The sequence below is a fragment of the Arachis ipaensis genome, chromosome B01 (genome assembly GCF_000816755.2).
Source record: "Arachis ipaensis cultivar K30076 chromosome B01, Araip1.1, whole genome shotgun sequence".
In the NCBI taxonomy this organism is placed as follows: Eukaryota; Viridiplantae; Streptophyta; class Magnoliopsida; order Fabales; family Fabaceae; genus Arachis; species Arachis ipaensis.
This window is the reverse complement of record NC_029785.2, coordinates 24,633,512-24,646,323: the sequence shown is the minus strand read 5'-3', so window position 1 is coordinate 24,646,323 and position 12,812 is coordinate 24,633,512. Positions and strand designations below refer to the sequence as shown.

At 38.3% G+C, this 12,812-nt stretch overlaps 1 protein-coding gene across 1 annotated transcript in view; it reads left to right on the top strand.

The window, feature by feature from the left end:
* LOC107627633 (BTB/POZ domain-containing protein NPY3) overlaps positions 1-4,272 on the top strand; it is a 5,637-nt gene extending 1,365 nt beyond the window's left edge. Inside the window, exons 2-5 of the mRNA XM_016330460.2 lie at positions 179-748; positions 1,256-1,325; positions 1,628-2,806; positions 3,551-4,272. Of these exons, the coding sequence (XP_016185946.1) occupies positions 687-748; positions 1,256-1,325; positions 1,628-2,806; positions 3,551-4,090 (1,851 nt within the window). The 5' untranslated portion in view covers positions 179-686 and the 3' untranslated portion in view covers positions 4,091-4,272. The remainder of the gene's footprint in view (positions 1-178; positions 749-1,255; positions 1,326-1,627; positions 2,807-3,550) is intronic.

Genomic DNA, 12,812 nt, shown 5'->3' with positions numbered 1-12,812 from the left:
AATTAATTTAAGAAGAAAAATATATTATTATTATAAGGAAAAATGGTTTGAAGTGTAGTGAGCGCAATGATGCTTAGATGAGAAACCAAGGTGTTAAAATTGATGCCTTTGGTCTGCTTCTATGGTGCTTCATCTCTCAGATTCACATAACACTGTCTCTGTCTCTGTGTTGCTTCAGGTGCATGGCTTCAATGGGGGAACACAACTGAAACGTGTCACGCATATAATTGGTTACTTGCTTCTCTACCATTTCATTCGAAGCCAAAGAAAAAAGAAAACTGCTTTCCTCGTGTTGTTCAAATCCGTTCTCATTTGTTGGGAACAACAACAAGGCAAGAAAAGAAGAAAAAGGCAAATGTCTAGATTCATAGATATAAATATTTAACATGGGGTTGGGCGGTGCTGTCAGTTTTAGGCAAGTGGGGGTGTCTCGCATTTCATGTATTTATGTATAAATATATATAGATACAGTTTTGTTCTTTCTTTTTTTTTTTGGAGATGGTTAGTTTCGGTTGGCAAATGTCTTAGTTTTTGTTAACTTGTTTCGTTGAGTCTAAAATAAACTATCTTTGGTGCCTCGATTTGTGGGAAAAGAGATTCGATCTCAATAGGAAATCTTTTCTTTTAATCGAGTTGAGTGGTTTTTGGCTTTCACAGCCTTAGTAGGGAGAGAAAAGCTTAGTAAGATGAAGTTTATGAAGCTTGGTTCTAAGCCAGATTCTTTTCAGAATGATGGTGATAATATAAGGTATGAAGATTATTAATTACTTGTGTGCTAATTAATTTTATTTCTCTGTGATTCTTGTTTTGTATTTGGTTCCTGCTCATAGTCCATTTTTCTTTTTGTTTCGTTTTGCTCTGAACAATGAATTTTGATGGAAATGATATCAATCCCTGAATGAAAAGGCTCCGACTCCAGAATTTTTTTTATGTAATTTGATCTATGCTTCTCAATTTTTATATCTAAAAATATTAATGTTAGGTAATGTAAAGAGTTAAGAGTCCAAGTGAGGATCTTAAAAACAGGATAGTAGATCTGTGTTATCTTTGTTAAGTAATAACAGCAGGTGCTTTAAGGTTTAAGCAATGAGAAAAACAGACTTCATGCAGCGCTGTTCTTTCCTTCTATAGTCAATATGTGCATGCTGGAGTATCTTAAACTGCATAAAGTTAATTATTGTTATTATTATTTTCTTGTGAATTTTATCTTTCTTCTTGTATTTGAAACTAACATGAACCAGCATGTATTTTACAGGTATGTAGCGACCGAGTTAGCAACAGACTTAACGGTTAAAGTTGGAGATGTAAATTTTTATCTCCATAAGGTATGATTCAATCTGACATTGAGCTAGTATAGTAACTAGTAAGAGTAATAGTAATATGATGATATATAGCTCACATTGCAAAAGTAAACTTCTAATTTATGGATTGAATTTATGTATAAAAAAAAAATAGTAAATTACATGAAAATTTCTATTCTATTCTTACTCACAGTTAATGTATTATGAAGATTACCATTTACCAGTTTTTCATCTATTAGATAATTTCAGATCATGCAATGTCATTATTTTTCTTAAAGTAGTTTGAAAATACACTTAAATGCATGTTTGTTACTCAATATCTGTAGTTTCCTCTTCTATCGAAAAGTGCACGCATTCAGAAGCTTATTACAAACCCAGAAGAGAACAATGATGAAGTCCATATCCATGACATTCCTGGAGGACCTGCTGCATTCGAAATCTGTGCTAAGTTCTGCTACGGTATGACAGTCACTCTGAATGCCTACAATGTCGTCGCGGCTCGCTGCGCTGCAGAGTATCTTGAGATGTACGAAACTGTTGAGAAGGGAAATCTTATCTATAAGGTCGATGTCTTTCTCAACTCGAGCATTTTCCGGAGTTGGAAAGACTCAATCATTGTTCTTCAGACCACCAAGTCTCTTCTTCCGTGGTCTGAAGAACTTAAGATAGTGAGTCACTGCCTCAACTCGATAGCTTCCAAGGCTTTGATTGACACATCTAAGGTGGAGTGGTCATATACTTATAACAGGAAGAAGCTACCATCCGAAAATGGCAATGGTAACGATTCGCCTTGGAATGGCGTGAGGAAACAACAGATGGTTCCAAAGGACTGGTGGGTGGAAGACCTTTGTGAGCTCAAACTCGATCTCTATGAACGCGTCGTGAAGACGATTATAAGTAAAGGCAATGTCTCAGGCTATGTAATTGGAGAAGCGCTTAATGCTTATGCCTCAAGAAAGCTTCCTGGTTTCAACAAAGGTCTGATCCATGGCGATACGGCAAAGAATAAATTGTTGTTGGAAACTATCATTGGACTATTGCCACCGGATACAAGAAGTATCCCATTCGGTTTCTTGCTTAAGCTGTTAAGAGCAGGCATTCTGTTGGAATGCCAAGAGTCGGAGCGATCAAAATTAATGAAGAGAGTAGGTCATTGTCTTGAGGAGGCAAAGGTGGCTGATCTTTTGATTCGTACCCCTGTTGGCGAAGCAATTTTCAATGTTGATACCGTGCAAAGGCTAGTTGAAGAGTTCATCATTGCATGCGAGCATGATGGTGAGGCTGATTCTCTGTTGGAAGATGAATTGCAGGATATGAAAAGCACTCGGATTATATCAGATACTGCAAAGATTAAGGTTGCAAAACTGGTGGATGGATATCTTGCTGAGATTGCTCGCGATCTGAATTTGCCTCTCGCTAAATTCATTCATCTTGCTGAGTTAGTTTCAAGCTTCCCAAGAGCAACTCACGACGGAATTTATCGCGCCATCGATATGTATTTGAAGGTAACTTCCTGATTTGTCATCTCTTGAATTATGTCAAGTGCAGTAAGATTTCTATTTATGAAATTTTCATATTGTTTTTTCTGCCACTAAGATTTTCAACATCTTTCCTAAATTGGACATCTCAATGGTTTATGCACTAAGCTAACTAAGGCGATCCAATCGTATATATGTAGTATAACTTTATATTATTAATAACTTCTATTATACAGAGATTAACTAGGGTATCATGCATATGTTAAAAGTGGGTACATTTGAGTTAGAGTAAACACCCAAATTGGTTTCCAACATATTTTAAGTCGGACACTTTAATTCTCAATAAGTTTTTATTACTTTAGAGGTCTTCGAGACGGACTGATCCTTTTGTAAAGAGGATTAATTTCTTTTATAAAGGTATTTGTTGAGATCTAATTGTCTTATAATAAAATTTGTTAGGAATTTATTGTACAATAAGCATATTAAAAATTTTATTGATAGTGATAAAAGGATCAATATATGTCTCACTGGTGTATCTCAAGACTTCCAAAGTAATAAAAATGTGTCGAGGACTAAAATCTCTTATCCAAAATTTAGGGACTAATTTGGGTATATACTCTTTAAGTTATTCCCTAACACATTGATAATGAGCTCTTAATCAGCATTATGCGCAGCATTGTTTTAATCAACTCTAAAAATTTAGATGTAGCATTACACTTATTTGGTAGAGTCATTATCTAATATTTAACGGTTAAAACCGAATTGATGCAGGAACATCCTGAAATCAGCAAGAGCGACAAGAAAAGGATCTGTAGGCTAATGGACTGCAGGAAGTTATCGGCAGAAGCCTGCATGCATGCCATACAGAACGAGAGGCTTCCGATGCGCATTGTCGTGCAGGTTCTCTTCTTCGAACAGCTAAGAGCTACATCGTGCTCAGAAGGCAATAGCACACCGGATCGTGCAGGATCTATGAGGTCTTCGCTTCCAAGTGGATCGCACGAGAGCTCGAGGTCTATTACAACCAATACAGAAGAGGAGTGGGAGGAAGCTCTGAAATTCTCAGGTGAAGGTAGCAGAAGGAGCAGCAATGATAGTAACAAAACCAATAATAATAATAATAATAATGAGAGAGTTGGTGCTAATAAAATGAAGGGTCTAATGTCAAAGAAAATATTGTCTAAGATTTGGTCAAGCAAAGATAGAAGTGGTGAGATAACTAGTGATGATACATCAGAAAGCCCTGCTTCTACAGTTGCTGAAGAAACAAAATCTACACCTTCTAGAAGTAGGAGGCACTCAGTGTCTTAATCTTAGAGCAGGATTATTGGAAGCTCTAACATTCTTGAATTGTTGTATAATGATCTCACTCAACTCATGTAGCGTTAGGAGTTAGAGCTTTTACTTAATTACTGACATGTAACATCTATGTATCTTCAATGGATAAAGAATGAAGCATGAAGAAAAAGGTCTAAATTCGCGTGTGAACATTTTATAGTCGTGTTGATTTTTCCGATTGATTGAATATTTTGTAGCCCTCATAAAATGGCCATCTCCTTGTTTAAAATGCACATAAATAAATGCTAGGGGCCAGCAACATTTGTGATTGGTAGCCATCAACTAGTCATTAATGATGATTTGATGGTGTGAGATTGGTGTGAGATTTCATCCAATGGCTCACCTTTCTCTGCTGGTTACATGCTGGCCAAAATGCAATAAAATTGCTGGCCCCCTAGACTTTTCCAATAATATTTTATATTTTTTTTACGGGATAATCGGTAATTAAGGTTATATGTTAAATAACCTACAATACAACAAACAAAGAAAACTTCACAACAAGAAGTCGGGTCGTAATTAAAATATTACAATTCTTTTATTTTCCCACAAAAAAAAAAAATATCATCACAAATGGCACAAGGAATAAAGCGCGACAATAAAGGAGGCAAAAAGCAAAAAACGCTCCAAATTCAAACACGACGCAAAACTCGCGAACGGAGCAAGACTTTTGGACACGGAATCAAAGTCAATTTCCTCCTCTTGGTCATACTCTTGAGCTACTAATCTAGCTTTATTTCTAACAACAATACCATTTTCACCTAACTTATTTCTAAAGATCCACTTGGTACCTGCTACCTTCTTACCATTCGGATAAGGCACTAGAGTCCAAACTTCATTTTTATCCTCAACAAATTATCAAATGCCAAAGACTAATACAGTTCAACCACTCAAAGCAGAATTTGACCAATATTAAGCTTCACCAATTGGTAGAAACAAACATCAAAAGCTACCAGAGCTATTTCAAGAAATTTGAACCAAATGTTTAAATTTTAAAATAAAAAATATTTTAAGAAATAGTTAATATTGACCAAAAAATTTAACTCTTAAAAGGAAATTAAAAACATACAATTTAAAGGCTTAGGAAGCAAGTTTTTAATATAGTGAAGAATCTGGAAGAAAGCACGCGAATGCATGAGTGGCGCTGAAGCATGGAATTGATATTTTGCTACCCACGCGCATGCGCAGAGGACGCGCACGCGTGGACAGCAATTTTATCTTGTTAATTAGGTATTCCGTGTTCCTAAAGTATTCTAGTATATATAGATTGTTAGATAGAGTATATTTATTAGGGTAAGGTGTCTAATACTCTTGTATATATATGAATAATAGTAATGACAAAAATAATGAAAATTTTCATCCCTCAACTATTTTTTTCTCTCTTTTCAGAGCATCCCTTTCATATGGTGCTTGCTCTACTGTTTCACCACTCAACTCTGCAGGTTTGAACAGAGTTTTGTGATGGTGCGGTGAGTCTAGAGTCTGCAACAAAGTGTGAATCTTTCACCACATATGAGAACTTATAGAGAGAGTAGCTTGTGAGAGATAGATCTAACCGATTTATTCATCAATGGCAATGAATGAGGTAGAAGAGGTGATGAATCCAACTGCAGCAGATTTATAGAACTTTGCAAAGATGATGGCTCAGTTTCAAACTTTTCAAGTCACTTCTAGATCTAACACCAACCTTCTTCAAGATCCTTCAAGTTGTTACTACTTTCACCCAAGTAAGACATTTGGAATCGCTCCCACAACCACTTCACTGACCACATTGAACTACCACACCCGGTCTAGATCTGGATCTGTCTAAAATCGAAGAATAAAATTAGATTCATCGATGGCACGTTCCTCAAACCAGCTCCAACAGATGATTTGTATGATGCTTGGGACCGTTACAATACCTTTGTGCTGTCATGGCTACATGGATCATTGAGCTCAGAAATTTTATAGAGTGTACTGTGGTGCAATAATACACTATGGAAGGACCTCAAACAACGATTTTATGAGGGTGATTGTTCGGTTGCTCATGTCCTGAATGGGTCGGATATGGTGGGTATCAGAGGTTGGTGGGTTGTTGGTAGCTGGACCTGGATGGATTCCAAGAATGAGATTCCTTCGGGCTGATGTGGTGAGAGACGGAGGGAGGCCACCTGCAAGGACTCCAATGCTCAAGTTAGTGTCCGTACAAAAGCGGCCATTAGGGTTAGGGTAGGTGATGTACCTCTGGGGAGGGGTAGGGCCCTCCCTTTATATAGTCTGTGCTCGAGTGGGTCCCACATGAGCAGACCCTCTTTTCTGGAAGCTTCCTTCCAACTGTCCAGGTGCTGTGACCAGGAAGGAAAAAAGGGAATCTTGTAGGTTGGAGGACACGTCGGGTCAGCGACTTGGTATCCGGGTCCAACTCGGGTGCTGTGATCACAGAAGAGGAAAAAAGGGAATTTGCGGGTTGGAGGACCCGTTGGGTCGGTGCCTCGGTGTTCGAACCCGAATCACTAATGGGTCTGGCTGGAACAATGCGCCCAACGTGCCAATCATGAAGCAAGACGGTGGTTGGCGCGTTCATGCTACTCGCTTCTTCCATGGTCGAGCTCTCTTTAAGTCGGGAATATGTCGATGGAGACCGCAACCCCCTGCGCGTGCATTGCCTCTATTCGTAGCTTGGTGCATCGCTTCGAACTTCGTGCTGAGCATTTAATGCTCATTATGATTGATTTAAAAATCCAAGGGAAAAGACTATTGTGCCCCTGTCTTGTAACACCCTAACTACCAAAGCTCACACTTCCGGCTGCGCGACTCTGATAGCTTGGACATTACGACGACACTTATACTATTTAATACTAAAATATGAGTCCGTTTAAAACTTTAAGCCGCAATACCGCTCCCAAGAATTCTTTCGTTCGGTAACGTACATCCATAAATACCATACAACTTACAAAAACTCATAAAGCGTACATCTGTATATATATACACATATATAAATAATATTACAAGCATTATCCAATACAATTCCTATCCCTCTTACAGAACATATCAAGATAAAGGCGAGGGTACAAAATATACTAAAGCAATACAGAGTTCTCAACAACAACTAAATAAACTCTTCGTAACTTCTGCGCCCAAATCCTGAAAGGGGAAAAATGTAGGGGGGGTGAAAACATCATCCTCGAAAGGGTTCTCAGTAGAGGGTTTTTGGGAATTACTGTAATAGGATACGTGAGGATAAACTGTACCAGTGATTAATAATCATCTTATGCCTCTTTCAAAAACAACGGTTTACAGTAAAAGTAAAGTCTAAAAATCTTTTCTGAAGGAAGAACCGTTCAATTCTCAAAAACTCAAAAGCCTTTCAAAATAGTTTATCTATGCTGAACCAAAACAGCATTTCATATTTTATTCTAAACCAGAAACACAAAACCGAAATCAACCATCAGTTCATATCATTCCCAACCACGGCCCTAGGCCCAAACAATCCAACAACAACCAATCACGGCAGAGTCCCAAGTCTTTAGGGGAGAATAACATAACTCATTTCGCCAAATTCATTTAAAATCACTAAAACATTGGCTTTCTGATTTGAGTAAGCAAATAGGATCTAAGCCAAACTGAGTCATGTAATCATTTACTTCTTTCAAAGCCTCTTCCTTTACTTAGGCAAAACCAACTTCAACCCCCATGATAAATTCTAGAACGTTTCAACTGTTCAAAATTGTTTTAGTCTTGCAAGAATTCAGAATTCAAAGAGTACTTAAAACCTTTCTCAAAACATTTCAAAATGAAACTTGTCAATAGACATTCAGGTACTTTCAAAGTCATTGAAACTTCTTTAATTGAAACCCCCAAGTCAAATTCAAAGGCATAAACCCTTTTTATATCCAAATAGCTTTAAAACACAAGTTTCATGTCCATAATCCAAACGCCTCATCAAGTCCATTTCCGCCTCAACCCGAACTGACGGCAACCAAAACCTCAGCTCCCAGCCACGTTCACAATAACCATAGCAACACTAATCGCAACATACAATAACCGAAACTCAATCGTATAGCAATTAATGCCACAAACCTCAGCGTATGCTAACAGAACAGTAACTAAGGGGCTTTCAAATCGAAAATGCTTACCGAACGAAGAAGGAGCAGCTGAACCGAAACAGCGACGATCTCTGAACCGGTTCGACAGCAGCCTGGCAGCCACCTCAAGTAGCAGTGGCGACTGGACTCCGGCAATGGCGCCTGGAACCCACATACAGAGACGTTAAAGCTTTCAAAATCTTAAACGAATGAAGACCGAATTCAAAAACCCTTACCGACAGAGTTTTTCGGCGACAGCAGCGGGGTTTTCCGGCAGCCAGGCACGGCGGCGTGACTCAACACAAAACCAGGCAGAGCGGCGGCAGCCTTCAGCAACTCCGGTGAGCTTCCTCAACAACGGTGATGGTCGGAGCTTCGGCGGTGCTAACCGAGGCTTGCCGGCGGCAGGAACGGCGGCGATAGCTCTTTCTCGGCGAACCGAAACAGCAAACATGGTGGGGTTTCATCTCGCTTCTTTGCTGCTGGCAAGGACAACTACCTAGCTCCGGCGACGGCGAGCTCGCGGTAGCAGCGGCGGTATCCAGGTGCGACGGCGGCGCGCAAGACAGCGCCCCTCTCTCTTCACCACGAGTTCCCTCTCTTTCTCCTGCAATGGTGGTCCTCCGGCACGACACCAATGACAACAGGGACGGCGGCGGCGAGACCCAACAGCAACGAGTTTCCCAGCGACAGAGCACACCGGCTGGAGGTCACAGCGACGCGAGAGGTTTCCGACGCGGTGGTTAGACCTCAGCTCGCCCTCAGATCTTGCTCTCCCTCCTCCGCGCGTCTGACTCCTTCCCTCTCTTCCATTGTAGACGATGGCAACAACAACCGGTGATGGACTGGACGCGACTGGGCGGCGACGTCATGAGCTCGATGGCGAGGGAACGGTGGTGCGGCGGCGGGCATGGTGGCTACGGCCTCCCTCCCTCCGGATCTCCTTCTTTTCTTTCACAGGGGACCGTGTGTGTTTATGAAAAAGGGGGGGTGGCTGCTGCTGCTACTATCATCAATAATGTGCAGCTAGGGTTGGCTTTTGGAAGGGAAAATATGGACTCCATTAGGGTTAGGGGCATTTTTGTAGTTTCACTCAAAAGTAAGGATAATATAGTAATTGAAACCCAAATTAAATCCAACACTAATTGTATATAGAAAATACTATTTGCTCCCTCTGATAAAATAATTTCTAAAATTAAGGCTATAAATAACTATATGATTTGAGACTTGATCATAATAAGACTTTTCAAAAGTTCTGGGTCTTACATCCTACCCACCTTATAAAAATTTTCGCCCTCGAAAATTGATACAAAACGAAAGAAGTTCCATAACAGTTCACCCTTGAACACATTTAAGGAAGAAACAAAAATATCTCAAAATATAATCATATATACGATTTTCAAATACTTTGATTGTCATATGCATAAGGGTGCAAAGATAGGAGTGTGATTGCAAGGCAAACGTTACTAGGTAGGCTCAATGCAAAAGATAACATGGGTCAATCATGTGATAGAAGGGCAAGGCATCAAAGGCTATCAAACAGAATGGAGTTAAAACAACGTGCTCAACCTCCGCATACTAATCTCATATCAACCTCAAAGTTTCAACTTTCCAACTCCATCAAGCACTTTACAAACCCCAAATTTGTTCACAAGCCTGACAACCACCAACCCGTTCGCAAGGAACAAAACGCCCACAACTCATACGTTGCACACCTACCGCTTCAACTTCCGTATACACATCACGTCTTAAAGAACTAACGTATCGCGTTACTACGTCTACAAGTCGCATGTGATATCAAAACAATTCTCGAGTCTACTCAAAAGGATACAAGATTTAGGAATGAGAGATAAATGTCAACAATAATACTCATAGATTTGAGAGAGTGTATCCAATTTCCAGATAAACAAAGACGCTCAAGCAATGAAGTTTGCTAGAAATAAATCAATTGACAACTTCAAAGATAACCCTTGGATAAAAGAAATTCAATAGGTCCAATAAGAAGAATCAGCACATTAATTTGAACCAAATTCAAATTGGGTCGAAGAAGTATGAGGTTTACAGAAGAGAATATTTCAAACCCAAGACAAAGCTCACAGAACTCAAGAGCACGATTAAAGGTACTTCCGAATACATTGTTCATAAAGGAACCAAAACTTGCGGAAAAACCACTTCGTAGTCTAAAAGAAAGGTTAAGTAATAACATCCTCCAAGAGAGTAACAAAAGCATAATCGTGGCTTTACTCCAATACAATTTCATGTTGAAGTAAATCATGTAGAGTTTTAAAAACAAAATGCACACAAGTTTCGCTAAGAGCTAAAATATTTCCTCAAATATTTTAGAAAGATAATTAGGTGCACAACTTAACCAAAAGTAATTCATAAAACTCGGAAGAGAAATCAAATGCTTGTTCAAAAATTCCCAAAGCCCATATTCAAACAAGCGTGTATAACATTTATAGCGGGGACAAAAGAGGAAGTTAAACTCTCTTTAGAAAAGAAATTCCGAGGTAAAATTTTTGCTTACAATCTGGTAAGGAGACAAGTGGTGCGTTACAAACGAACAGGTTTCCATTAAACAAGGAAACTTTTCAAAACCTCATTTAAAATAGCGCTTGCCAACTTTGAATTAACTTCGCCAAAATTGAACAATGGTTTCAATCTCAATCAAGCAACAGAAAATAAATTCCGTTAAAAACTTCTTACAAGAGAATTCAATACTTCTTTAAAAGATTCAAAGCAAGACTCCAAAAGTGTTCTTGAAATCACCTTCTCAGAAAGATATTCAAAAAAATTAGGAGGTACTTAAAAAAGGAATCAAGCCATACTAGAAAGGATCTTAAATTAAAGTAGTTCAAACAAGAGCCACTAGACATGAAACATCAAACAAGTTTTAAATTGATCTAAAAGAATACAAAAGTCATAGAAAAAGACAACTCAATCATTTGTAATTTCTCAATGATAACTCTTTGACTAAAAACTCTTGTAGAGATAATGGGAGAATAAACAATGCACTAACTTGAAACAAATCAAACTGACTCATATACGAATGAGTTTCACAAAAAGAAAAAACCAAGATCAATGGCAATAGTCACAAGATGTAAAAGATCAGTCAAAAACAAGATCAAACATGACATTCATGGAGATGGAAGATTTAATAGAGAATTTAGTCCGTTCATAGGAAGAAAGCTATGAGTCCAACATTTTCAAAAGAACAACAATGGCATAAGCCATGTAGTATGCTAAATCAAACTCAAATCAAAATGAATTGAGTAAAGTTTATCAAACGAAACTCAACCGAGACAGAAGTGGTAAATCCTTTCTTTTCAAAATTTTGAAAAATATCCAAATACATAATCAAATGAAGATGTGCACTGGAGCTATAGTAGAATTACTAGAAAGTCAATTTACCTTTAAAATAAGTGCAGTTCTGTAAACCAGTAAAAGTACATGCGAGGTATTAGAGATAAATAGTTATTAAACTGTATAAGAAATCTTCAAAGATTCATATATAGATAAGTACATATCTAATCAACAGCAACTTTATAAAAATCTCAAACTTAGCTGTAATCACTGTCAAATAAGAGGAAAACTGAATCAACAAGTTCTCTAAGAATGAACTCGGAACCCGGAGTTAAAAGTCACAGCACATTAAGACAAGTTCAAAGTCATATCAAAGGATACATGAACCAAGAAGAACTCAAACAGAGAAAGGTAGATACAACAAGGATTTCAACCAAGCATAGGCACTTAAGATCAAACAAGAATGCATATGAATAGAGAAATAGAGTTGAAAACGCAAGCTACTTTTCAAGAGGATTAACAAACAAGAACTTCAAATTAGGACATGAAGGAACAGGTCGACTCGAACAGAATTCAAGACACACAACTGAATAGCCTCGAGAAATAGTTTCCAACGTTCCCAAAACTCGCAATTCGCTTTACTCGAAACTCATATATCATCTATGATAACCCATCAGTGCTTTCATATACATAATTCACTAGTATTAAGCCGGCCAAACTTAATACCAAGAATTATGCAATGCAAGACTAACAGCGTTAAATCAATAGATCGTCATGTGCATAAAGCTCTAATTCTCGTCGTTCGACAAGACCTAATACATGACAAACACTCAGAGTATGCAATTGAAGCATAGTCAGTCCATTCCTCAGGCTCTACAGGAAGAACTGCTCTGATACCATAATGTAACACCATAACTACCAAAGCTCACACTTCCGGCTGCGCGACTCTGATAACTCGGACATTACGACGACACTTATACTATTTAATACTAAAATATGAGCCCGTTTAAAACTTTAAACCGCAATACCGCTCCCAAGAATTCTTTCGTTCGGTAACGTACATCTATAAATACCATACAACTTACAAAAACTCATAAAGCGTACATCCGTATATATATACACATATATAAATAATATTACAAGCATTATCCAATACAATTCCTATCCCTCTTACAGAACATATCAAGATAAAGGCAAGGGTACAAAATATACTAAAGCAATACAGAGTTCTCAACAACAACTAAATAAACTCTTCGTAACTTCTGCGCTCATATCCTGAAAGGGGAAAAATGTAGGGGGGTGAGAACATCATCCTCGAAAGGGTTCTCAGT